Source organism: Stegostoma tigrinum, chromosome 3 (assembly GCF_030684315.1).
Source record: "Stegostoma tigrinum isolate sSteTig4 chromosome 3, sSteTig4.hap1, whole genome shotgun sequence".
Classification (NCBI taxonomy): Eukaryota; Metazoa; Chordata; class Chondrichthyes; order Orectolobiformes; family Stegostomatidae; genus Stegostoma; species Stegostoma tigrinum.
This window is the reverse complement of record NC_081356.1, coordinates 79,866,423-79,890,486: the sequence shown is the minus strand read 5'-3', so window position 1 is coordinate 79,890,486 and position 24,064 is coordinate 79,866,423. Positions and strand designations below refer to the sequence as shown.

General features: G+C 40.0%; 1 protein-coding gene across 3 annotated transcripts in view; it reads left to right on the top strand.

Moving 5' to 3' along the window:
* LOC125451335 (calcium/calmodulin-dependent protein kinase type IV-like) overlaps positions 1-24,064 on the top strand; it is a 105,414-nt gene that overhangs the window by 26,669 nt on the left and 54,681 nt on the right. For 2 of the 3 annotated variants that reach the window (XM_048528352.2, XM_048528354.2), the window contains exon 2: positions 12,949-13,027. In XM_048528352.2, the coding sequence (XP_048384309.1) occupies positions 12,949-13,027 (79 nt within the window). Of the gene's footprint in view, positions 1-1,862; positions 1,958-12,948; positions 13,028-24,064 lie in introns of those variants that run through there. The other variant, XM_048528353.2, reaches the window with a different exon arrangement.

The window sequence follows — 24,064 nt, the reverse complement described above, 5'->3', positions numbered from 1 at the left end:
CACCTACACCAAAATTAAAAATTACCTTCATTACCCTTGTCCGGTTGAAATTGTGAACTGGGTTAATTACAAATTTGTTTTAATTTGGCTAGAGGGTACTAATTATTTAAGTTTTCTGATATGTTGGAGCCAAAGTCTTTCATTGTAATCATGCAAAAAATTCGACCAAACTATGGAAGGAGATATTAGGAAGAGTAACAAAACAGGTACTTTCGATGAGGCTATTTAAGGTGAGAAAAAAAAAGAAAAATTTGCGGAGAGAATGTCAAGCTTACAATCTCAAAAGTTGAAGTCAGGATGTCGAGTGCTAAGGCAAAGGCAAAATACGTGAATTGGATATTAGAATTGAAGAATTCTCAGGGTAGTAGAAACGGAAAGGTTACAAAGCAGGCAGGAGGGGAAGCCACAAAGAAATTTAAACATAGGGATGAGAAATTTAAGTTATAATGTTTAGGAGAATCAGGCACTGATGTGCATCATTAAGGACAGAAGTGATAGGTGAGTTGGACAGAAGCAGGGTTAGGATATTCGCAGCAAAGTTTTGGATGAGCTAGAGTTGAGGGGGTCGAAATAGGAGCAAATACTAGAATGCATTGGACAGCTGAAGATTTGAAAGAAAACAGAAACTACTCAAAATAGTTAGGAGGTCAGACATCATCTATGGAGAGAAAGAAAGTCAATATTTCAGGTCATAAACACAAACAGAATGTAAGCACTCTGTATCTTGTAGCCTGAGATAGGGGCTGGAAGAGCCTTTGCCAGGGATATATTTACAGGATTTGGTGGTGACGAATTGATTGTGTTGGTGACAATAGTGGCTTTGGTTTTCCCAGTGTTTAGCCAGGGGAGGTTGCATTTCATCCAGGACTGGATGTTAGACATGCAGGCTGACAATATACAGGTAGTATATATTCCCCAAAAAGATTCAATACAGACTCTCCTATTAACAATCACATGCTTCTAGCAATTGTTTTAGAATCCCTACAGTGTGGAGGCAGGCCATTCAGCCCGTCATGTCTATACCGACTCTCCAAAGAGTGTCTCAGCCAGACCCACTCCCTAACCTGTCCACGTAACCCTGCATTTCCCATGGCTAATCCACCTAGCCTGCATATCCCTGGATGCTATGGCCAATTTAGAGTGGTCAGTCTACCTAACCTACATATTTTTGGACTGTTGAAGGACATCAGTGCACCCAGAGGAAACCTACGCAGACGCTAGGAGAATGTGGAAAACCCATACAGCCACACAAGGGTGGAATGAACCTGAGTCTCTGGTGTTGTGAGGCAGCAGTGCTAACCACTGAGCCACTGTAATTTATGTAGAATGTTTTCAGCTATTAGCTATTAAATTCGGCACTCATGACTTTGTTTATGTTAATATTGTCTTTGATACAAATGAAATGTTACATGAAACATTATGAACTTAAAACAATTATGTTAGTAAGTGGCATTATCTACCTCACCTAATTTGAAAAATAATTACTAATGGAAATAAACTTTCTAGTGGTAAACATAAGCAAGTAATATTCATAGTTTTCCTGCTAATAGTTTGTTCAAGAATATGCATGCATGTAAATTTATAAATTTAAACATTTCTGTTGGAATCCAGCAGTCAGCTTTATATTGTAAATACTGTAAATTGTTTCTGTTTCTAAATGCATCACATCACCAGTTCTCCTGGGTAACAGTGTAATTAGTCTTGCTTTCAGCTGAGGCTGTGGTCAGTGAGGAAGCCATTAACAGCTGCCTGCTGCATTAATGCGGCAATAGGGTAACATTTCCTGTTTTTGCTCTAGCTACATACAGTGCATTTTGGAAACTGTTGTTTGGTTAGGATCAAGTGTTGAAGAACTCAAAATACTGAGATATAAACAGCAATGCACAAACGATGCTGTATATTATTTGTCTTCATTTATGTTTGTGTTATTTTTGTACAACTGCTTAAATAAGAAAAGGTACGTATAAAGTTGCATATAATTAAAGTGTTTTCGAAAAAGTATTTGTAGGTACATATTATGTATTGACAAACCAACTGCATTTGTCTTGGAGATAATGGGAACTGCAGATGCTGGAGATTCCAAGATAATAAAATGTGAGGCTGGATGAACACAGCAGGCCAAGCAGCATCTCAGGAGCACAATTGTGCTCCTGAGATGCTGCGTGGCCTGCTGTGTTCATCCAGCCTCACATTTTATTATCTTGCATTTGTCTTGGATTTGTTTGAAAACACCACATGGTTCTTTTTAAAATATTACCTGTATGGATAGCTACAATTTTATTGGAAAATCTGTGAAAAACTGCTTCTTTTTTGTTTTTGTTCAAGGCTAGTGTATATTTCCCATCCAGAATTGCTTGAGAAGTTGGCATGGTGCCTCAGAATATTGCTCAGAACTGTTCTAACTTACATAAACTTTCCATTCTATTGTGGAGTCCCTACTGCTTGCTCAGGGTCCTCCTCCATACTTCAAGCCAGGGAGGTGACCTGCAGTGATAAATTCTTGCAAAATAGCTTCATATTATAAATTAAAACTTTGCAACTGTAAAATTTTGAAATATTCCCAGATTCAAAGTCTTTTTTGGCCACTAATGACTTCAAGTAAGTTGCCTTTAAAGTAATATTTTTTGCGCAATGTGTATAGTTGATTGATTATTCAGTGTGTGCAAATTGCTGTCCTGTGTTGATGCACAGAGAGTGCTATGAATAATTCTAGTTCCAGCGAATCAAAGCTAGATGGTGAAGGATAGTAGATTTCAACAGGAAAAAGAGATGGGAGAGTTGACTGTTGGCATAATTGATACCACGCGTAAATGTTTGCATTTTAACCTATGGAAAGGGCTATCTTGTATAACTGAATACTTCAGTATGCATTGTGTCCTCTTCCAAGTGATGTTCCTGATCAAAGGAAGAGGAGTAGGCCTTGGCTCCCTGACCTTGTTCTGCTGTGCAATTAGATCAAATGTGTACTTTAACTTAATTTACCTGTCTTGATTTCATATCTCTTAATTTTGCTGGATAAGGATATTAAGTGATATGGAACAAAGCAAAATGGAATTAAGATAACAGTCAGCCATAATTTAATTGAATGAAGCAGTGATTCTTCTTTTGCGATTCTTCACTTCCTGTGCAAGTGGGAGCTAAGTGTGCCCTATAATTCAAACTGCCTGACTAGAATGTGCTGATAAGGAATCCCAAATCCTCAAACTTCTCCCTTATTCAGGAAGTGACTGGAAAGCACATCCCAACAGTTTCATGGGGATGGAGTCTGCATGTAATTTGAGAGTTCAGGGGCTAAGTTTATAGAAGCATGTAGGGGTGAGCATGGGTATCCTCATATTGAAAATCACATTCATGGAAGGGACCACTGGAACACCACACATGAGGAATGCAAACTGATCTTAATTTTCAAAGCTGAAGTATTCAGAAACCTGCTTGTCTCCAGTTGAGTGGTTGTTGAGCTTGTTGCTAAGTTGACTGAAATTTTTTTTTGGGATGGTTTTTCATATTTATTCAGGCACAGGGAAAATGTAATTTCTGGGACATGTCAGCATGTCACTCTTGTGAACACAATACAGAGCAACAGGGACTAATGAATGCTTTGATCAACCTGCTTAAGCAGAGGATAATTCTCAACTGCTCAACCAGTGACACAAAGTTATCACTGTATTTTGAGAAGTTGGTGGTGTAGAGGTAATGTCACTACAGAAGCGAAGGCTAATACTTTGGGGACATGGGTTCCAAGGGGTGGCTCTGTCATTTATGGTGTTGATCTTCCTGAATGTAGTTGGATCCTCACTAATCCAGGAAAGCGGAGACTATTGCATCATACTTTTGTGTTTTGTAGATGACACATATACTTAGCGGAATTAGGAGATGAGTTACTTCCAGATTTCCTAGCATCTGACTTGCTGTTATAGCCGCAGTATTTATGTGCATGGTCTCAGTTAGTTTCTAGTTAATAATAATCCTCAGGATCTAGTGGTGAGGGTATTCACCAATTATGATGACATTGAGTGTCAAGGGGGAAGTGTTAGATTCTCCCTGAAGACCAATTGAGAGTTAATTGGATTTGCTGAGTCTGGAGGTAACTAAGACATGAATGAACCTTACAATAACACAATAATTTCAATAATAATAGCAAATATTAAAAGTGTAATAAGACGAGTGGTGAGGCCAAGGAAACCTTGACATGGAGACAGAAGGCTTACTGTTATACTAAGTGAGTACTTTGCTTCTGCCATTACCATTCAAGAAACGGCTGTCAAAGTCAAAATCAAAGAAGTATTCGTAAAGACCATTAGTTTTATTATTCCATATTTTTAATTGTGGCCTGAAATGGGAAAAGAAAAGACCATTTTAAAAACAAAACATTGTGGAGAGCATTACTGTACTGCTTAAAATCAGCTTAATGACATTCATTGTAAGTACTGTTTACTCTGCTGTTCGTTCAAGCAGTTGGAGGTTTAGAGACAAATTGGAGCAAGAGACTGTGTACAAAATGAGATTCAACCTGCAACAAGTAGCTGATTGGTTCTGCAGAATGATGATCAGTTGTTGATGACAAAGGCCTTCTGCTGTTCTTTCCTCAAGACCGTCCTTAAGCCTGGAGAAATCCAGCTTATTTCCATCATCAGTTTCTGAAAGCTATGGCTTGTAATGAATAAGTCCGTGGGAACCAGTTGTTCCGTGCAAGCAAGTAAACACACCTGGAGAAGAAAGGTTGAGGAAAGCAAGTCCTGTCAAACCAAAAGGACTGTCTCAGCAAACTCTGTGAACAGGAGTAATTGAACTTCTTCCCAGTCTTTCTTTCTGCTCATAACACTTTTGCTGTGCCTGTCTGTATGTGTCTGTCAGGTGAGTTTTATAAAGGGGTCAGAGTTTTAACTGGAAGTGCTTTATATCAATAGCCCTAAATTGTTTACCTGTAGCTAAAAAATATTTATTGTTAATAGATAGTAATCTCTGTTAAGTACAGAAACCTGGTCTGTGCCTTCTATAGAACCTAGAACATTACAGCACAGTACAGGCCCTTCGGCCCTCGATGTTGTGCTGACCTGTCATACCGATCTCAAGCCCATCTAACCTACACTATTCCATGTATGTCCATATGCTCATCCAATGTGACTTAAATGTACCTAAATTTGGCGAATCTACTACCGTTGCAGGCAAAGCATTCCATTCCCTTACTACTCTCTGAATAAAGAAACTACCTCTGACATCTGTCCTATATCTCTCACTCCTCAATTTAAAGCGATGCCCCCTCGTGCTCGCCGTCACCATCCTAGGAAAAAGGCTCTCCCTATCCACCCTATCTAACCCTCTGATTATTTTATATGTCTCAATTAAGTCACCTCTCAACCTTCTTCTCTAACAAAAACAGCCTCAAGTCTGTCAGCCTTTCCTCGTAAGACCTTCTCTCCATACCAGGCAACATCTTAGTAAATCTCCTCTGCACCCTTTCCAAAGCTACCACATCCTTCTTATAATGCGGTGACCAGAACTGTACGCAATACTCCAAGTGCGGCCGCACCAGAGTTTTGTACAGCTGCAGCATAACCTCTTGGTTCCGGAACTCGATTCCTCTATTAATAAAAGCTAAAACACTGTATGCCTTCTTAACAGCCCTGTCAACCTGGGTGGCAGCTTTCAAGGATGTGTGTACATGGACACCGAGATCTCTCTGCTCATCTACACTACCAAGAATCTTACCATTAGCCCAGTACTTTGCATTCCGGTTACTCCTACCAAAGTGCGTCACCTCACACTTGTCTGCATTAAACTCCATTTGCCACCTCTCAGCCCAGTTCTGCAGCTTATCTATGCCTCTCTGCAACCCACAGCATCCTTCTTCACTATCCACAACTCCACCGACCTTAGTGTCGTCTTCAAATTTACTAACCCATCCTTCTACACCCTCAGCCAGGTCATTTATAAAAATGACAAACAGCAGTGGGCCCAAAACCGACCCTTACGGTACACCATTAATAACTGGTCTCCAGGATGAACATTTCCCATCAACTACCACCCTCTGTCTTCTTTCAGCAAGCTAATTTCCGATCCAAACTGCTATATCTCCCACAATCCCATTCCTCCGCATTTTGTACAATAATTCCATTCCTCCGCATTTTATACAATAATCCCATTCCTCTGCATTCTGCAACCTGGGTCTAAAACACAGGTACATTGAGGAAATTTGTCTACTTTTTTTAAAGATCTATAATTTTAATAATGATTCTGGGAATAGTGAAGCTTGATTTCCAGTGTGCTACTTTAATGAAGTGCAACATAGTTGAGATGCTAGATGGACTAAAAATTTGATTAAGTTGGAGACATTTGAAAGACTGGCTTTACTTAAAGTTGATTGGTCATCAGGACTAAATGGGATGCATTTGAGGATTCTGATAGGAAATAAGATGAAATTGCAGAGGCACTGACAATCTTTCAGTTCTCTTTGGATAACGAGGTGGTTCCAGAGTAACATCCTTAGTCACAGAATAGGTAAAGATACAGCCAGTAACTATGAGCCAGTCATTTTAACTTTGTTAGTGGCAATACTTTTGGAAATTATAGATATTTCTAATCAACCTGTTCAGATATGCTATAGCACATCTCTGGAGCAAGTGGAACTTGAACCCGATTAAAATCTGGGACAAAATTTCAGTCACTTTGACAAAAGTGGATTTATTACATAAAACCAGCACTGATTTAAAATCAAACCACATTTAACTACTTGCTTCAGTTTTTGGCTGAGCCAACAGAATATTATAGTTGATGTAACGTGAATATATTTCCAAAGAGAAGTTAATAGAGTGCCAGATGATAGGCTTGTCAACAAATTTGAAGTCATAGACAACATGGACAAAAAGTTGACTGAGTGACAGTAAAGGGTGGTAGTGAACCTTTTGGACTAACCCTAACCCTATTGCCGTTTTTTCCTCATGTCACCATTGCTTCTTTTGCCAGTTAGCTTAAACTTGTGCTCTCTAGCTCTCAATCAGTCCGCCAATGGGAATTATTTCTCCCTAACTTCCCTGTTCTGATCTGTTATGATTTTGAATACATTCATAAAATCTCCTCCCAACCTTCTCTTCCACAGATAGCCCCAACTTTTCCAATCTTTCTACATAACTCAGGTTCCTCATCCTGGAACTATTCTTTTGAATAATTCTACACCCTCTCTAATACCTTTCAATTATGTAGTACCCAAGCCAGCACTTTTTTAAAATAGGTTTAGCATACCTTCCTTGCTTTTGTACTCTATACTACTATAGAAAAAGACGACAAGGATGCTGTACATTATTTTTGTTTGTTCCAGATGTGGGCTTTGCTGCTGGGCCAGCATTTATTGCTCATCCCTAGTTGTCCTTGAGAAGATGGCGGTGATATGCTTTCTTGAAACGCTGTCATCCATTTGGTATAGCCAAAATGTGGTTAGAAAAGGATTTCCAGAATTTTGACACAACAACACTGAAGGAACAGCCATATATTTCCAAGAGAGCATGGCATGTAGTTTTGAAAGGAACTTCGAGGTGATGGTATTCCAAAGTATCTTCTGCCCTTGTAATTCTCAATAACAGTGGATGTGGGTTTGGAAGGTGCTGACTAAGGAATCTTGGTGAAAATTTATTGTGCATTTTATAGATGGTACATAGTGCTGTTCCTGTGCATCAGTGGTGGAGGGAATGAATGTTTGTGGATGTGATGCCAAATAGCTGGCTTTCCCCTGGATGGTGTCCAGCTGCTTGATTGTTGTTCAAATTCCACTCATTTAGGCAAGTGAGGAGTGTTCTATCACACCCCTGGCTTGTGTGTTGTAAAAGGTGAACAGGCTTTCAGGAGTCAGAAAGGCTGTTACTTCTTGCAGGATTCCAAGCCTGTTATAATCACAATATTTGTATGATTAGTCTAGTTCAGTTTCTGGTCAACATTAACCCCCAGCATGTTGATAGTCACGGATTCAGTAATGGCAAAACCATTGAGTGTGAATAGGTGATTCTGTTGGGGATGGTCATTGCCTGGCACATGGGTGGCATAAATGTTACCTGGCACTTGTCTATCCAAACCTGAATATTGTCCAGGTCTTGCTGCATTTGAAAATGGACTGCTTCAGTATCTGAGCAATCACGAATAGTGCTGAACATAGTGCAATCATCAGCAAACATCTCCACATTTGATCTTGTGATTGAGGAAAGTCATTGATGAAGCAGCTGAAGATAGTTGGGCCTAGGACACTACCCTACAGGAACTCCTACAGAGGTGCCTTGGAGCTGAGATGACTAACCTCCAACAGCCATAACTGTCTTCCTTTGTGCTAAGCATAACTCCAACCAGTGATAATTTTTCTGCTGATTCCCATTGACTCTAGTTTAATTAGGGCTCATCAATGCCACGCTCAGCCAAATGTGGGCTTGATGCTAAGGCAGTCACTCTCACCCTCCATCTGGAGTTCACCTCTTTTGTCAATATTTGAATCAAAGTTGCAGTGAGGTCAGGAACTAAGAGGCCCTGTTGAAATGCATACTGAGTTTCAGCGAACAGGTCAGTGCTGAGTTAGTACTGCTTGATAGCACTGTTGATGACCCCTTCTAATACTTTACTGATGATCAAGCTCAGAGTGTTGGGATGGTAATTTGCCAAGTTGGATTTTTCCTGCTTTTTGAGTAGTGAATATAACTGGGCAATCTTTGAATAATTCTGCACCTTCTCTAATACCCTTTCAGTTATGTAGTTCCCAAGCCAGCATTTTTGGAACAGCTTGGTGAGGGACTTGGCAAGTTTTGGAACATAAATCTTTGATGCTATTACTGCTATTAAGAAAAGATAAATGTGTTAAAATAAGTTAGAGGATAGTACAGCATTTAAGACGTTCTGAAAAAGACTTGTCGTGCCTTTGTACCGTGAAGAAATGTCTGCACATTATTTTGTTTTGGATGTTGACTGTACATAGTCTAACATCGAATCATAAAGTCTTATACCATGTATCACTGGACTAGGTATACCTTGAATGTTTAGCCACAATTTAATCGAGCCAAAGAGTGGATTGCAAATCCTGCAACATTGTGATGTTGAATTAGGAACCATTGTTTAATATACTTGGTCCTTCAATTTCTCCCTTTTGTATCAACCATACCTATCACCAGTAGATGGCTGTATTCAACTTTACAATTACTTTCTTGTGCAATACATTTGTTAACATTGCCTACTTATTAAGGCTGAAATTGGTGTTCTTGACAACAGTACGTCATTAAATTAATATTAACAAATGGGATGAGTTGAGGACTGAACTCTGAAATTAATTAATCAAAATTTCAGTACCTTTAATTACCCTTTAAATCCAGGTCATTGAAAAGTTAATTAGAGAATCCACATTATTTTATACCTCTACAACAGGTGGGACCTAAACCCAGACACCCTGGTCTGAGCTCTGTAAACTCTGGATATTTCTTAATCAACCTGCGCAGAAATGTTACAACATACCTCTGGAGCAGGTGGGTTTTGAACTCAGTCTTTCCTGATACAAAAATAGAGCACGACCACTGCACCACAAGAGCCCTAAGTCTTTCTTTGCTTACATTTTTTCAGATGATTGGACCAATTTACACTAATGTCAGGGGCAGAATTCTGATTTACCCATCATAGATGGGATGGCCTGAAATTTGACATTACAGCAATTGCCAGATTGCCTGCATCAACATTTTTCTAATCAGCCTGTCCAGAGATTGATGACACACCTCTAGGGCAAATAGCATTTGAACCCAGATCTCCTGGCCCACAGCTAGGGAAATTACTACTGCACCAGAGGAGCCCAAAAGATAGGTGTCTGGATAATTGTAATGTTAAAACTCTTTTTTCATTAATAGGTAGGTATTTTTAATCAACCTAATCAGGCATGTTATGACACACATCTGGAGCACTTGGGACTTGAATCCTGTGCCTCCTAACTGGGAGGTTAGGACACTGTCACTGCACCATAACAGCCTTATCTGCTTATTGCTATGTGTTTAATCAATCAATTCCCTTTACCTGTGTATCCTTAAGCTTGATAATAAAATTAGCATCTTATTATTGTAGGTGGTAAAGGTTGTGGTCTTGCAAGATTCTGGCAAAGGAGCTTTGGTAAGATGGTGCACTTACAATTGGAATGGAATAGAATCGAATACCCTTTATTGTCACATGCATTCAAGTACAGAAGTACAAGTGTACAGTGAAAAGTTTACAGTGTTGCCCAAATGGCACCATCTTAGGTATAAAGTACCTAGGTACAAATCTTAGATGCAAAATAGAGAAATAAAGGGAAAAAAAAGCAAAACTTATGGTTATTCATAGTAAAGGTTGGAGAAATGATAAATAAAGTTAAGATAAGCATTACAGTCTTTCTATAAAGGCCCTGCAATAGATCTGTGCGGGGGGCTTCTACTAGGTTTGCAAGCCACTGACTGTCACACCGGTCTCCAATTCAACAATGGATCCCGCTCCTCCTGAGCTTCCAGGCCACTGGCTATACCCGCTCCAATCGAGATCCAGTCCGCTGGCTATTCCTGCTTCACCGAAGCCTCCAGCCCACTGGCCATCCCTGAATTGCTCGGGCCTTTAACCCACTAGCCATTCCCGCTCCACTCAGGCCTCCATCCCCCTGGCTGTCCCAGCATCAGTTGGAACTCAAGGCTTAGCAGACCACAGTTATGCTGGAGAACCTTGATGAATGTAAAGAAAGGAGCTTCAAGTATGCTGAAGCACCTGAATCCAACTTCAACAACCAAATGGCTTGGTATTTTGATAACCCTTGTGGGTATGTGTCTTCTAGCTTCAAGGAGCTAACCAATCACTCTTTGTTTTCATGACAAAACCTATGGGATCTGTGACTGACACAGACTGAAAGAATCATGGAAGCTTTCAGAATATCTTATATGGACGTGTGAAAACCAGTTGTGGTCACATATGAGCTATACCAGTTTAATTAGTGAAATGAGTTTTGATTGATGAATACTTCGGGCTGATATGAGACTGATTTGATTGTTATGATGCAGTTAATAATCCCCTGCACATATAGGAATCACACCCCTTCAGTGCTTTTGTCACCCTACTAATCTCATAAGTGGACAAATTGACACACTAGGATAGCTTGGCAGCATCTGTGAAGAGAAGTCAGAGTTAATATTTTGAGTCCAGTGACCCCTTTGGAGCTGATGGTAGCTAGGTTGGTATTTATGCAGAAGATGGGGTTGGGGGGAGAGGGGAGACAGAAAACTATAGGTGGAGACAGAGCTCAAAAAGAGAGAAAAACATTTGGCTATTTTTCTCTCCCTTTGAACTCTATCTCCACCGAGAGTTTACTACACCCTTACCCCACCCCATCTTCTGCATAAATACCAATCCTAGGCACCATCAGCTGTGAAGAAGGGTCACTGAACCCAAAATGTTAGCTCTGATTTCTGTTTACAGATGTTGCTAGACCAGTTAGGTTTTCCAGCAATTACTATTTTTGTTTTTGATTTCCAGCATCTGCAGTTCTTTCGGGTTTATGAAAAATTAGTTAACAAAGAATTTGCGTAGAATCAGCATATTGTGAGTTCATTGAGATGTCACCAGAACAGTGAGAGGAAACAGAGGCAACAAAATTCTGACCTATTATTTTTACCCCTCCCTGGGTTACATGCTACACATCAAGTTTAATATTCCTGAAGGTGTTAGAAAAGGTAAAGTTTTTACCAAACACACAAAATTCCCAAGTTAACAGAGTGTGGAGCTGGATGAACATGGCAGGCCAAGCAGCATCTTAGGAGCACAAAAACTGACATTTCGGGCCTAGACCCTGGGGTTTAGGCCTGAAACGTCAGCTTTTGTGCTCCTAAGATGCTGCTTGGCCTGCTGTGTTCATCCAGCTCCACACTTTGTTATCTCGGATTCTCCAGCATCTGTAGTTCCCACTATCTCTGATCACACATTCCCAAGTTACCTATTTTTATTGACCCAGGATGACAGAAACTTGAGCCATGTTTCAGTACTTAGCAGGAATTGCTATTTTTTTGAAATAAATAGATTCTAGCCAAAGGTAAACAATTATGAAGCATAGACATATGACTCTACCTGTTAAAACTCTAGCCCCTTTATAAAACTTTTCTACACACATGTGAATAGACTGACGCAGACGAAAAAAAGGTGGTGAAATGCTTACAAATTTTGTATCATTGACAAGCTTAGATATCGTCTTTTGCACGATTAGCTCTAGAGCCTTCCAGTCCACAGAAAGAGATACTACCAACTTCAGTGTGAGTAGGATTTAAATCTTCTGCTCACGCAATCAATTTTTTTAATATGATAAACCCATGTCATGGCATACTGCACTATATCCATATAATATATTTTCATAATTAATTATGAAATCTTCATCATTCTTGCTGTTTCTTCTACTGTGCAGCAGAAAATATCATTATGGACTTTATTTTGAACAAATTTTACTGAACGATGTCAGCATAATTAGTTTACTTGTTCTACTATAATGTAACATGTATGTGGCTGAGCTCCATATTTTCTCAGAACTGATTTTTGGAAAAATGCCTCAAATAACACATTGCAGCTCACAGCGATGCTAAAAGAAATGCCTTGGTGTAGCACTGGCTCAGTGAATAACACTTTGGGCTTCAAGTCACAAGATTTGAAGACGTTTGTGATGCAGTGATAGTGTCTCTACATTCAGGCCAAGACATCTGGATTCAAATGCCATCCTGCTCCAGAGGAATCTGTTAACATGTTTGAACAGTTTAGCTCAAAATATCTGGAAGAAAGCAGACCTGGAAGGTCTCAAAAAGTGTTGTTAAATTAGGCAGATATGTAAAGAAGCTCTTAATATAGCTCTATGTAATGATATGATATCTGTTTAAATGTGAATACATATGTACAATCAATATAAAGTATAATGACTAAAAAACTTTATATTCCTTTTTTTAGTGGTGCTACTTCAGTCGTGTATCAATGTAGACAAAAAGGAACTGAGAAGCCTTTTGCTGTGAAAGTACTGAAGAAAACTGTGAGTTTTTACTTTGCTTAGACAAGAAATGCCATTACATCTTTTGTTAGCACAAATGGTTTTGTTTGTAGGAAACAAGAGGGTAGATTTAATGGAAAGCAGGAAGAAACTGGATGAGAAAAGGAAATGTCCTTCGTTGTAATTATTTTAAGTGACAAACTGTATTAATTTGTGGTATTCGATTATGGATAAAATGCCAGATTGCTTTGTTCAAATTACAAATCTGTGCATGTATTTCATTTTAGCTGAATGCTCACAGTTCAATTTCTGATTACAGCAGTTTCCCCATCTTAATTGCCATAATGAAAGAGAATCTCCAGGCAGATAGTAGAAATTAATGATTAATTGAGATTTCCACTGAATTAAACTTTGATGGAATAAAATATTATGAGGATAAATTCTATGATTTAACTGTTTTATTTGTCACGAATTATGAGTTATGATGTGGTTACTAATCTTCTGTGCTCTTCATACTCAGTTTTTGGGAAGTTGCTTTCTGAAGGCTTCAAAAATAGATTTTTCAAGGTTTTTTTTTCTACTTAAAAACCATTGTCAGGTGAAGTGTACACTGAGATGATGAGCTTAACACTTGTGGCCTCCTTCTTCTGGATGCTGTTGATTTGAGCTTCCCAGGAAGCCTATGCTCTGGCCATTGTTAAAATCAAAATGCTTAGACAGATCATATTAAAGGACTTAAGAGAGGAAGGGAATACTGAAAAAAAGGTAGGTTTCAAGGGCAGAATGATCAATATAGAAGATGGATAAAATCTTTCCAACCCCTGAATGAGGTGGGCTATGACAAGAACTTTGGGAAAATCAGGTGACATATCCAGTAAGAAACTTTCCAATATCGAGGTCAAAAAGTCCCATTTCTAGCTAGGTTTTGGGCAGCTTCTTGAGTTTCTTGGCAATGAACAACAAGAGGTCTATTAGCATGAATTGTTGTTCATTATCACCCTCATTACTATATAATCTTACCACATTAAAATGCAATTTCTGATTCTCCTACCCACTGCAAAAATCAAGGGGGACTGTTGCTAGTCAGAGGATCTCAATATAGTCAGTCAAGAGCAAGGTCCATGATCATTAAAGGGCTTGGGCATGGTCACTTGTCTGCTTGAGATTGTCAGAGATAGGGACCCCATCTCATTACAGTGCAAAGAAGTGGACATGGCCAGTGAAAGCAGTCAGCAAATTTGCAGTTCATCAGTTGGAGAAATGTACAGAGATTTGACAGGGGTCTGGTCAATAATCAGTTGGGACTGTCTTCCACATCAGCCAAGGAAAGGGCACAGTCAATTCTAGAGATCAGCAGGATGTTCTGATCTCAACTGATGTTATAACTAAACAAGTCAGATCCCAGACTGAAATCTGGCTTGACAAATCATTTTTAGTTTTTTTTAATGAGGTGGCCTCACTGAAATACAAGTACGCATTGCTGCAGATCAGGATTTAATGGTTAGACTGAAGTTTATTGCACAAATAAAAAGAAATAAATGGACCAAGCTATTTACATATAAGACAGTTTAAAAGATTTTAAAACAAACAGTAAAAATACACACCCATCTGTTGCAACACTATCATTTTACAGCACTCAACACCACAAAGTATTCCTTTTCTATTACATCTATAGGTTTGGCTTAACTGTTACTTTTATTTCCTGGTCTTGAGAGTTTTGGTATTTTCTTCCATACATAGTCACACAGCTGAACTTAGACTCTCTCAGCTTCAAATATCTCTTTCAGGTTCTAACCAAATACATCTGGTCCAGAACTTTCACACTAAAACCCTTACAGTGAGGTAATCTACTTCCTAACAATCCTGAACTATCACTTTTCTTCAACGGAAGCTGTTTTATATATCTAACTTCCACCAAGATCCCTGCAAACTGAAAACAAAAGCCCCTAAGCCAAAAAAAATTTCTGATTCTTCTACTTGGGAGTAAGTTAATGCTGTTCACTACTTACTCTGTTTATTTGAGAAACTATCCCAATGCAAAAAGAATTCTCCTTATCAGCCCAAGGTTTTTTTTCATCTGCTACAAAAACCCACATGCCAACAGTTCAAAACTCAAATTCTAAAATAAATAGTGTCAAAATTTATAGAAATCAACATGTTACATTTCGTCATCCCCAATAAAGAATGAAAATGTATCTTTGAGGTATTTTCATGATGCATCAAAAACTATTCTTAACTCTACTCCTAAGTCACATTAACGGTAGTAACACATTAACATACAAAGAATTGTAATTTTTAGAATCAGGAATAGTTCCTATAGATGTGATAATGGGAACTGCAGATGCTGGAAAATCCAAGATAATAAAATGTGAGGCTGGATGAACACAGCAGGCCCAGCAGCATCTCAGGAGCACAAAAGCTGACGTTTCGGGCCTAGACCCTACATCAGAGAGCTTCATCAGACAGTTCCTATAGATTGTAGGTTTGCTAATGTAACCCCACCATTTAAAAAAGGAGGTAGAGAGAAAACACAGGAATTATTGGCTGGTTAGCCTTCCCCATTGGTAGTGGAGAAAGTGCTGCGTCCATTATAAAAGTAAGCATACAGGTGCAGCAGGTGGTGAAGAAGGCAAATGGTATGTCGGCTTTGATAGCAAGAAGATTCGAGTAGAGAATCTGAGATGTTTTGCAATTATACACAGCCTTGATGAGATCATCCTAGAGTATTGTGTGCTGTTTTGGCCTCCTTACCCAAGGAAGGATGTTCTGGCTATACAGGGATTGCAACGAAGATTTCCCAGATTGAATATTGGAACAGCAGGACTGATGTATGAAAGAAGATGGGATCAGTTGGGACTTTATTCATTGGTGTTTAGAAGAATGAGGGGGGAACCTTATAGAAATTTCTAAAATTCTAAAAAGACTAGACAGGGTAAACACAGGAAGAATGTTCCCAATGACCAAGGAATCCAGTACCAGAATGTAGAGGGTAAGTCATTTAGGACTGAGATGATGAAAAATTTCTTCACCCAGACAGTGGTGAGGCTGTGGAATTATCTAACACAAAATGCAATTGAAAGCAAAACATTGAATATTTTCAAGAAGGATTAAGGGTACAGAAAGAAAGTGGAAACAGGGTATTGAGTTGGATGATCAGCGATGGTCATATTGATTGGCGGACCAGGCACAAAGGACTGAATAATCTACTGCTGTTCCCGCTGTTCCTGTTTTCTGTGTTTAAATGATGAGGAGTCAATGTCTCCCTCTTAACCACAGAGTATTTCAGTTGCCACGTAGCCAGTTTGCTTAAAAGTCACAGGCCACTCAATGCCTGTTTTGTCTTCTTGTGATAAAATGGCATCCACACTGATGTCGCTGGCAGTAACAGAGAATTTGTATCATAGAATCCCTATAGTGTGGAAACAGGCCCTTCAGCCCAACAAGTCCACACTGACCCTCAGAACATCCCACCAAGACCTGTCCACCTATAACCCACCTATTCTACACATCCGTGAACACTAAGGTAATTTAGCATGGCCAATCCACCTAGCCTGCACATCTTTGGACTGTGGGAGGAAATGGGAGCAAACCCACACAGACACAGGGAGAATGTGCAAACTCCACACAGACAGTTGCCTGAGGGTGGAATCGAATGTGGGTCCCCAGCGCTGTAAGGCAGCACTACTAACCACTGAGTCACCATGCCACTCAATTTGATTTTTATGATTTGGCATGGCAAAAATGGGTACCATTATCAGCGCAGCTTTCACATTTTCAAAAGTCTTTCATATTCTGTTCAAACGTACTGCCTTTCTTTAACAAATTGTTTAAAGGTACTGTGACTGCACTGAAGTTTACAATAAAATTCGCACGTCAGGATAACGCAAAATTTCACATTTTGTTGTAGGCACAAAAATCCAAATTGCCCTTATTTTCAGTTCTCTAGGTGCTTTTTGGCCTTGTCCCATTGTGTTGGTCCACATGATTCACTTCTGCTTGGGCAAATTTCCTTAGCCAGATTTATAAGCAAACTGGCCACTCAGACAATTCATTCAAGTGATGTAAATGTTTCTGTTAGTTTGGTTGAAAGCAACAAGATTTTTGATGTAAACTGCATAATTACAAAATTCTTCAGTTAATTTATTGGTTAATCTTTGCAGCATTGATGTTGAATTTTTAATTCTAAATGGCATGACATTCCATTAATAAAGTTTATCCACTGATACAAGAGCCAATTTTTTGTGTCTTTACTGGTCAGTGGAATTTGCAAGGTTCCTTTTAGCAAGTTGAATTGACTGAAAATTGTGCATGTGCAGTTTATTTAATGCAGACCTCCAGTCTTGTAACAGGATCTGAGTCTGCTATTATTACCACTTTGACTTTGCAAGAACTTATACAGAATTACTTTGCCTCATCCAATTTCAGTGCTATTATGATAGGTGAGCCTCAGCTACAGTGATACAGTTCAACAATGTTATTGTCTGTCATGAACTTAATCTCTTCCCTCATTTGAGCTAACATCTCTAATATGTATTAAGCCTGAAAGGCTGGTGATTTCTAGGTAACACACCCCCTACATTAACATCATGAACTGGTGAAACAGTTTTTTTATAGCCAAAGTTAATTTATGATTTTGCATTTACCTTTGTAAGTCTCTCTGATATTCCTCAGAAATCTAAAACATGATGCAACTGAACCTTTTCTATTATCCAGTCTGATTCCTGGAAAGTAGCTTTTGAAACTTCAATTCCTGATCTATTCTCTAATTGTCCTGAAATTACTACTTCCTGCCCTACTTCTTTCATTTTGCTAAGTACACCTATTCCCTGTATGTCATCCCTGTCGTAATAACTCTAACGTATTAACGCATGGCATTCACTGATCAAAGGTAACCCCAGGATGTTGAGTATGGAGGATTCAGTAATAATAATGCCATTGAATATCATCATAAAATCATCATCTTAGAATCCCTACAGTGTGGCGTCAGTGGAAGATGGTTAGATTCTCTCTTGATAGAAATGATCATTGCCGAGTTCTTGTGTGGACCTGAAGTTAGTTCCTATTTATCAACTCAAACCTAAATGTTCTCCAGCTGTCTCACTGCATGTGGACGTTAGCTTCCTTAGAGATGTACAGCACAGAAACAGACCCTTTGGTCCAACTCATCCATGCTGTACAGATATCCTAAATAAATCCAGTTCCATTTGCCAGCATTTAGAACAAAGAAACCTACAGCACAGGAACAGACCCTTCGGCCCTCCAAGCCTGCACCGATCAAGATCCTCTGTCTAACCAGTCATCTATTTTCTAACTGTCTGTGTCCATTTGCTCCCTACCCATCCATGTCCCTGTCCAAATATATCTTAAAAGAATCTAACATGTCTGCGTCTACCACCTCCACTGGCAACGCGTTCCAGGCACCCACCACCCTCTGTGTAAAGAACTTTCCACACATATCTCCCTTAAACTTTCCTCCTCTCACTTTGAACTCCTGACCCTAGTAATTGAGTCCCCCACTCTGGGAAAAAGCTTTCTGCTATCCACCCTGTCTATACCCCTCATGATTTTGTAGACCCCAATCAGGTCCCCCCTCAATCTCCGTCTTTCTAATGAAAATAATCCTAATCTACTCAACCTCTCTTCATAGCTAGCACCCTACATACCAGGCAACATCCTGGTGAACCTCCTCTGCACCCTCTCCAAATAATCCACATCCTTTTGGTAATGTGGCGACCAGAACTGCACACTGTACTCCAAATGTGGCCGAACCAAAGCCCTATACAACTGCAACATGACCTGCCAACTCTTGTACTCAATACCCCGCCCAGTGAAGGAAAGCATGCCATATGTCCTTTTGACCACCCTATTGACCTGCGTTGTCACCTTCAGGGAACAATGTTCCTGAACACCCAGATCTCTCTGTTCATCAATTTTCCCTAGGACTTTTCCATTTACTGTATAGTTTGCCCTTGAATTTGATCTTCCAAAATGCATCACGTCGCATTTGCCCGGATTGAACTCCATCTGCCATTTATCTGCCAAATTCTCCAGTCTATCTATATTCTGCTGTAATCTCTGACAGTCCCTTTCACTATCAGCTACTCCACCAATCTTAGTGTCATCAGCAAACTTGCTGATCAGACCACCTACACTTCCTCCAGATCATTTACATATATCACAAACAACTGTGGTCTCAGCACAGATCCCTGTGGAACACCACTGGTCACAGGTCTCCAATTTGAGAAACTCCCTTCTACTACTACCCTCTGTCTCCTGTTGCCTAGCCAGTTTTTTATCTATCTAGCTAGCACACCCACCCCATGTGACTTCACTTTCTCCATCAGCCTGCCATGGGGAACCTTATCAAACGCCTTACTGAAGTCCATGTATATGACATCTACAGCCTTTCCCTCATCAATCAACTTTGTCATGTCCTCAAAGAATTCTATTAAGTTGGTAAGACATGACCTTTCCTGCACAAAAAGCCCATATTTAGCCCATATCCCGCTAACCTGTCCTATTTATAAACCCATCCAGATGCCTTTTAAATGTTATAATTGTACCAGCCTCCACCGCTTCTTCTGGTAGCTCATTTCATACATCACCCTCTGCATGAAAAAGTTGCCCCTTAGGTATCTGAGAATTTTTGAATACCTCTGAGGATCCCAAGCTGAACGTGAGTGAGCAGGTTTCTAAAAATGTATTATTTGATGTGATGTGGGTGTCACTAGAGCAAGGTTGCCATTTGTTCCCATTCTTAGTTGTTCTTGAATTGGATGGCTTGCTAGACCATTACCGTGGATCTGGAGTCACATGTAAGCCAGTCCAGACAAGGATGGCAGATTTGCTTCTTTAAAGAGCCTGAGTGACCAGTTGTGTTTCTGTAGCAATCAAGGATAGTTTCATGGTCACCCAATATTGAGACTAGCTTTTGAATGCAGAGCATATTAATTGAAATTAAATTCAGGTGGGTTTTGAAACCATGAACCCTGACCAGAATTTAAACTTGGATTCCCAGTTCAGTGACAATATCATTATGCTGCCAAATTATTGCTGAGTAAGTGCCACTTGATCACACTGCTATATATCCCTTCCATCACTTTGCTGATACATGAGAATAGGCAGATGGAGCAGCGGTTAGTGATGTCGGAGTTTTCCTGATTGTTGTAGTCAAGTTTCCACATTGCTATGTAGATGATAGTGTTGCCACTATACTGGAACATGTTGGCTAGGGGTTGCAGCTATTTCAGGGTGCATATTCCCGCGTTATCCAATGCCTTCCTCTGTTTTCTGATATAACATGGAGTGAATCAAATTTGACTGTGGACTGGTATTTCTGATGTGGCCACGATGAATTATCCACTCAGCACTTTTGCCTGAAGGTGTTTGCTATTTTTTTTTATTGATGTGCTAGGTTCATTGATATTAGTGGAATCTCTTTCTCCAAAGAGATGTTTAATTGTCCACCACATTCTTGCCTGGGTATGGCAGGACTGCAGAGCTCAGATCTGATCCATTGGTTTTGGGACTGCATAGAGTCTGTCATAATCATCTAGTTCATGATTCATGATTTTATAGGAAATTTTTAGTTTAAGAAAATTGAAATTGTAGAGCTAATGTAATTGAATTGTTGAACTTTTCAAATTGCTGAAGCATGTCACATTTATTTTTAATCAATCTGTTCAGGCATTCAGAGACACTTCTGGAGCAGGTGAGACTTGGTACGGACATTCTGGCCCGGAGTGACGCAGACACAGTGCTATAAGACACTAAATTATTTAATGATCATTTATTCAGACAAATAATGGCAGTTCAAAAGCTTCTATGCATAATTATGAGGTTGGAAGTTGGGGTTTAAAAGCCATAAAAAAGTGACATTTAGCTGGGAAACTGCAGAGAGCAAGTCTGAGAATTACCCTGACTTTGTTAAAATTTATTAAGCTGTAGATTGTGTTCTGACAAAATTTGGCCACACAGTCGTGAATGTTCAGGGAGTACAATAGGGGGCTGAGTACACATGAGGTTGGAAGTTGGGGTTTAAAAGCCATAAAAAAGTGACATTTAGCTGGGAAACTGCAGAGAGCAAGTCTGAGAATTACCCTGACTTTGTTAAAATTTATTAAGCTGGGTGGCAGAATCAAAAGATTTGATTTTGAATCTTAGAATTAATCTAAAATATTTCTTAGGCATCTCAACCAAATTCTGTTGCTATAAAATGTGTAATTCATACTGATGGCTAAGTAGGAATTCTGGGAATTTGGAAGCTGTCTTGGGCCCCTTTATCTCCCATCCTGTTGAGTGTAATCCTTGAGTTCAGTGGGCAGCGGAAGAAGAGATCTATTGACAGCTGAAAAACAGCTGGAGAGCAGAAATAACTGGATAACCAGAATCAGGAGTATATCTCAGGTTGAGGAACACATTTGAAACGGAATGTCCACACACAGAGGATTGTTTAGCCGGTGGAAGAACCCAAAGAAAGTAGAGACAGTACCACAGGGGATAGTGGAAACACTGAGGAGAATCAAAGCGAATTTCTGTGATTAGTGGCACTTTGGTTTGATCCCAAGAAGTGAAGGAACTTCAAAGGCATGTTAATTTGAATTGATTTTTGTGGTCACATACACCTGAATCCAGTGAAAAGTTTTATTTTGCATGAGGTATAGGCAAATCATAACATACAAGGACGTCAGATCATAGGGTGTTTAAACAGAGCGAGGCATACAGAATTATAGCTGCACAGGAGGTGCACAAAAGCGAGATCAACATTAGATTTGAAACTAGAGAGCTCCATTCAGCAATCTAGTAACATGAGGGAAGAAGCTGTCCGTAAACCTGTTGATACGTGTTCAGGCTTCTGTGTCTTCTGCCTAATGGATGAGGTCAGAGGAGAGTATTTCTGGGGTGGGAGGGATCTTTGATGATGTTGGCAGCCTTTCCGCGGCAATGGGAAGTGTAGATGGAGGTTGGCTTTTGTAGGGTCTGGGCTATGTACGCAACTTTCTGTAGTTTCTCCAGTTCTGGGAGGAGCAGTTGCGATACCACGCTGTGATGCACTCAAGTAGAATGCTTTCTTTTGGTGCGCCTGTAAAAGTTGCTGAATTTCCTAAGCCCCCTGTGGAAGAAGAAACATTGTTGTGCCTTCTTAATGATTGCATCCAAATGGGAAGTCCAGGATAGATTGTTGGTAACATCATTCCAAGGAACTTGATGCTCTCAACCTTCTGCGCCTAAGCTCTATTGATGTAGATTGGGGTGCATCCTCCTCATTTCTTCCTGAAGTCAATGATCACTTCTTTTCTTTTGCTGACATTGAGAGAGCGTTTGTTACCATTGCACCATGACAGCAAGCATTGTATCTCCTTCCTGTATTCTGACTCATCATTTTTTGATGTCTGGCCTACAACTGTAGTGTCAATGAACTTGTAGATTGTGTTCTGACAAAATTTGGCCACACAGTCGTGAATGTTCAGGGAGTACAATAGGGGGCTGAGTACACATCTTTGTGGGGTGCTGGTGTCTAGGATTATTGTGGATCAGGGAGCTGAGGATCCAGTTGCAGAGGGCAGAGCTGAGACATAGGTCTCAGAGTTTTGAGGTCAGTTTTGTTGGAGTTATACTGTTGATGGTGAAATCGATAAGTAGGAGCCTGACATAGGTATCCTTATTGTCCAGATATTCCAGGGACGAGAGTGGGGCTAGAGATGTGGCATCCGCCGTGGACCTGTTTCGCTAGGCAAATTGCAAGGGATCAAGGAAGGCTAGGAGGCTAGCGTTGATGTGGGCCATGGCTAAATAGCTAAATTTTTTTTCTGTTTCAGACTTCTTTTCACAGGATGTGGACGTCACTGGTTAGGCCATTATTTGTTGCCCATCCCTAACTGCCGTTGGAAAAAGTTGTGGTGAGCTGTCTTCTTGAAGCTCTGAGGACATGTTGTGTAGGTACATCTACAATATTATTAGGAAGGCTGTTTCAGGATCTTGACCCAGTGACAGTGAATGATTAGTGATTAGTCCCAAGTCATCATGGTGTCTTGGATCTTGCAATTGCTGATGAATACATGTTGCTTGATATGTTTCTTGTAAAGTAAAATTCATTTTGATTTGACTATGGAATCTTGTGGTGCAATTTCTTTCATTTAATGACTTGCTGTCAGAGTTTCTCTTTTTCACTTAACACTATCAACTGGGATTGTACAGAATGTATAGAATAGACCATGGGTTGCATGGTTTATTTCTGTCCTGTGTAAAGGAATTAGATAATGACAACCATGGAGATAAATATTGACCAGCTCAACTACTTGATCATTTTGGCCAAGATTTTGGCAGAGGCAGTGTCTCCACTCACACACTGAAGAGTCAAAGTGAGTACAACTTTGCCCCTCAAAGCCATGACTAAAATTTACGGTGTAGCCCCTCCAAATCAGAATAGCTCATTACCAAGAATCAGATGACTGACGGATCCTGTGTTCTAGCAGCACCAGCAAGAGTGGACCCTGCTGAAACAGCACCAGTTCTATGCCAGTGACCAGGGAGCAGGCTCAGAGTGCAAGTTAGTGAAATTTGCCCCAGTGATTCCCTGCACGAAATGGGTTTGGAGTGGAGATGGCAGTTGATTGTGAATGTAGAAGAGTAGCCTTCACATGGGCTGGACCATGTTGCTGACAGGACCTTCTGTAAGGCACATACCGTCTCATTGTGAGAATCTCCCTACCTACCCCAAGTAAGGAGGAGGCCACCAGCTTTCTTTTGGTCGTGTCCCAAGATGACAAAGCATCTCTCCATCAGGTAAAATGCCAGGGTTTCCCACTTAAGGGCCTCAGTTACAAGATGGTGGGCTAGCTTGATTATGGGGGTAAAATTCTGCTCATAACTAAGCCGGTCAAGATCTTGGATTAACTTCTGTGTCTGCACTCCATTAACCTTGACTCCGTTGTCTAACAAAAATCTAACACATATGCCATAGAACTGATACTGATCTTAAACAGGGGAATGACATTTGCAATGAACTTCATGAATGGTTGAACACCCTTTAAAAGAACAAATGGCCTGTCATCTTTTTATTCTTTCACAAGATGTGGG